General features: G+C 30.2%; 1 protein-coding gene across 1 annotated transcript in view; it reads left to right on the forward strand.

Annotated features, from left to right (window-relative positions):
* TM9SF4 (transmembrane 9 superfamily protein member 4) overlaps positions 1-3,252 on the forward strand; it is a 22,167-nt gene that overhangs the window by 1,325 nt on the left and 17,590 nt on the right. The window contains exon 3 of the mRNA XM_014429421.2: positions 1,655-1,810. Coding sequence (XP_014284907.1) covers positions 1,655-1,810 — 156 coding nt within the window. The remainder of the gene's footprint in view (positions 1-1,654; positions 1,811-3,252) is intronic.

Here is a 3,252-nt window from a genome sequence, read left to right on the forward strand (position 1 = left end):
CTGGGCAGAATAGCCTGCAAATAGAAAATATAAATTAATGTGAGAAGGATTTTTGTATTGAAGATGTCCCTGAAGATGGCTAGAAAGGCCGAAACGTTGGACAAATGAATAAATAAAGTGTTGAGACTGATTTGGATATAAAATTGATTTATTTAATAAATATTACCTTGTCTCAAAAAATTTTTGAAATAATATAATTAATAAATTAATTTTTTTTAAAAATATTTGTATGATTTTATTTGCCTCATTTAGTTTTTCTTAATTATTTTCTGCATATTTCATTAATTCTTATGTATATAAAAAAAGGATGTTATTAAGCATTGTAAAAAGGATAACTACATTTACAGATGATATGAATACATATCTCGTAGTAATATATTAGTATAGTTAATTCTAATTTCAATAGAACAGGATGACAACCATGACTTTCCTCTACCAATCAGACCTCTAATAGCAAATTAACAATATTGCTGATTAAATAGTTGGAATGAAAACATATGAAGTCAGTAACATCCTGTATTTATGCGGTATAACAACTTCCATGTCTTTACCATATAATCCAACAGGTGACTGAGAATGATACCATCTGGCAGGGAATTTCACTTGCTCTTAAACAGAAGAACCTGGATAAATCTCATTGAAAGTCCATGCTTCCAAACTTTCTTGTTGAGCACAGTTACCAATGAAATACCTTATGTGCAAGAACAGATGGAAATCTACTGGTGGCTTTTCTTTACCATCATGGCTTCTATCTTTGACCAAATTTTTATTGAAGAAACAAATTTGATAAGCATGTATGATCACCTGATGGAAGAGGTGCAACTAACAGATGTTAATCCACAACAAGCCAGGGTTCAACTAGACGTTGACTGTGAGATGATAGTGTCTTTAAATCACTTGGCACCTAGCAGTAATTCATCAGACCCATCCTCACAAATTAAATCCCAAGAAATTCACCATCCACATGAATTATAGTTACAATAGCATTTAAATGAAGAATTAGAAGCTACTTATCCAAACCAGCCAATTCCTATTTATACATCAGCATTCTTAGGGTACAACTTGAATCAACAAGGGAGCACCACACTGGTTAAAGAACTATGTGCTTAATTCCTAAAGACAGGAAAAATTTGGCAAATTATCATATTTCATATCTTACATTTCATATACTGAATATTGTTGTGTAATGATATCATTTTGTATTGTAACAAATTAAAACGAGTAGTCTTATAGATGATATCTTAAAGGTCCCAATATAGACAGTGAGACTAACCATTGTAAAAGTAAGTGTAAATGTTTCATTTTCCTTTGAACAGTCCCTTTTGTATCACAGTTCATAATAATTAGATCATTTAACTGGGAGATGGCCATAAATTTTGTTTAAATAGTAACCTTTATTTTTTCTGCTAATTTTTATTTATGAAGCTGGTTCTTCATAGCACAAATATTCATTAATTTATTTTACTGTGAAAATTATTTTTAAACAATATTTTTCTTTAATTTCTTCATTTTTTTGTATTTAATTCTTATATTTTTCCTTTCATAAAAAAACAAAACAAGAAACATTTAAATAAAAAAAAAAAAAGAAGGAAATTTGAATTTCCTTAAAATCATTTTTCAAATTTGAATAATTATATTTGCCAAATATTTTTAGGCTTGTTGACAATCTTCCATGCGCCACAAAAGTTATTAATCCTGAGACCAACGAAGTACAGTATGAACAAGGTTACAAGTTAGGATTCACTATGGGAGATAAAGTATTTATAAACAACCATCTGAAAATTTTACTGCACTACCATACTGTAAATGAGTAAGTGAGAATAAATATTATTTTATTTTTTCAATGTAAGTTGATGATTGTTAATATAAATGTTGAAAGTTAAATTAATTTATTTAAGTTGGCCTAATTAAATTCTATGATTTATTTGATTTTTCCTTTCACTTACCTCTATATGGAGTATATATTAAGGAAAGTATTGCGATCTTGCAAAATTTCAAATATGAGTGTTCTACAGATGTACTGATTTTGAAGTTCCTTGATCCAAATAAACAAATCTCACAAAATGGTCTGTTTCTATGTGTGCATGAACAGATTAGCTTAAAAAAGAAGTCGTATGAAACTGAAGTTACATTTTTAAGGCAGTTATATACCTGGGATGCGACAGAAACTTTTTCAATAAAATTGTCCAACCAGAAGTGCCACTTTATAGATTTTTTTTTTTTTTTTTTTCAAAAACAACTTTAGCGATTTAGATTAAAATTGACATGTGAATGTACAATTCAATGGTCTTTAATATAATCCTAGTTAAAACAGTCTCATAGGCCTTAAATGATGAATATTTAAAAATCTTCCTATAAAGTACCTTTAACTTTTTTTTTTTTTTAAATAATTAACCATTTCATTTTACTCTTCTGTGGAACATACTGTACGGGAGTCTTTTTCAATGTAGAACAGGCTTTTGATCGAGTCTGGACCCGGGACTGTTTTACAAACCCCGTAAATTCCTACCTTCTACACACTTTCTCATTATTCATTCCTTTCTCATTGATAGATTATTCCAAGTAAACAACAATGGTTCCTATTCATCCCTCTATTCTCAGTCTGCTGGTGTTCCTCAAGATTGTATCCTTGGTCCCATCCTCTTCACTGTCTATACCGCTGAAATTCCAACCCCATCAAATCACCTTTACCCTTTGTCGTAAACCTACCGACTGCCCTACAGTTTCATTTAATAATGTTACTCTTACCCCTGTCGAACAGATCCGCTACCTTGGACTACATTTGTACAAACGATTAACCCGGAATCATCATACAAGACTGAAAAGACAGGAAACTGCACGTCGATTTTGACTATTACAGCACTTACTTAACAAACGGTCTAAACTTCCAGCACATTACAAACGACTGATCTACATGAGTGTAATAAGGCCAATCTGGATATATGGAGTTGATCTTTGGTGCTCCACTAAACCTTCGAATTCCTCTCTTTTTTATTTATTTTATTTTATACCAGATCGGCCTGGTATGGGCCTTACATGGTTGATATAACTGTTATATTATATATATTTTTTTAACAGTTGATTATGGGGGGTATAGTCTCGTACAAAAGACACCCCTAACTATATACAATGTTGTTATTAAAAGAAGAAATAAAATAAATAGATAAAAGTAATGCTTCTTAATAAAAGAGAAATGTAAAATTAATAACAAAAAATAATGATATTGGTACACTTAAATAAAACAAACAATTG

The sequence above is a fragment of the Halyomorpha halys genome, unplaced genomic scaffold (genome assembly GCF_000696795.3).
Source record: "Halyomorpha halys isolate HHAL.00 unplaced genomic scaffold, Hhal_1.1 Scaffold800.1, whole genome shotgun sequence".
In the NCBI taxonomy this organism is placed as follows: domain Eukaryota; kingdom Metazoa; phylum Arthropoda; class Insecta; order Hemiptera; family Pentatomidae; genus Halyomorpha; species Halyomorpha halys.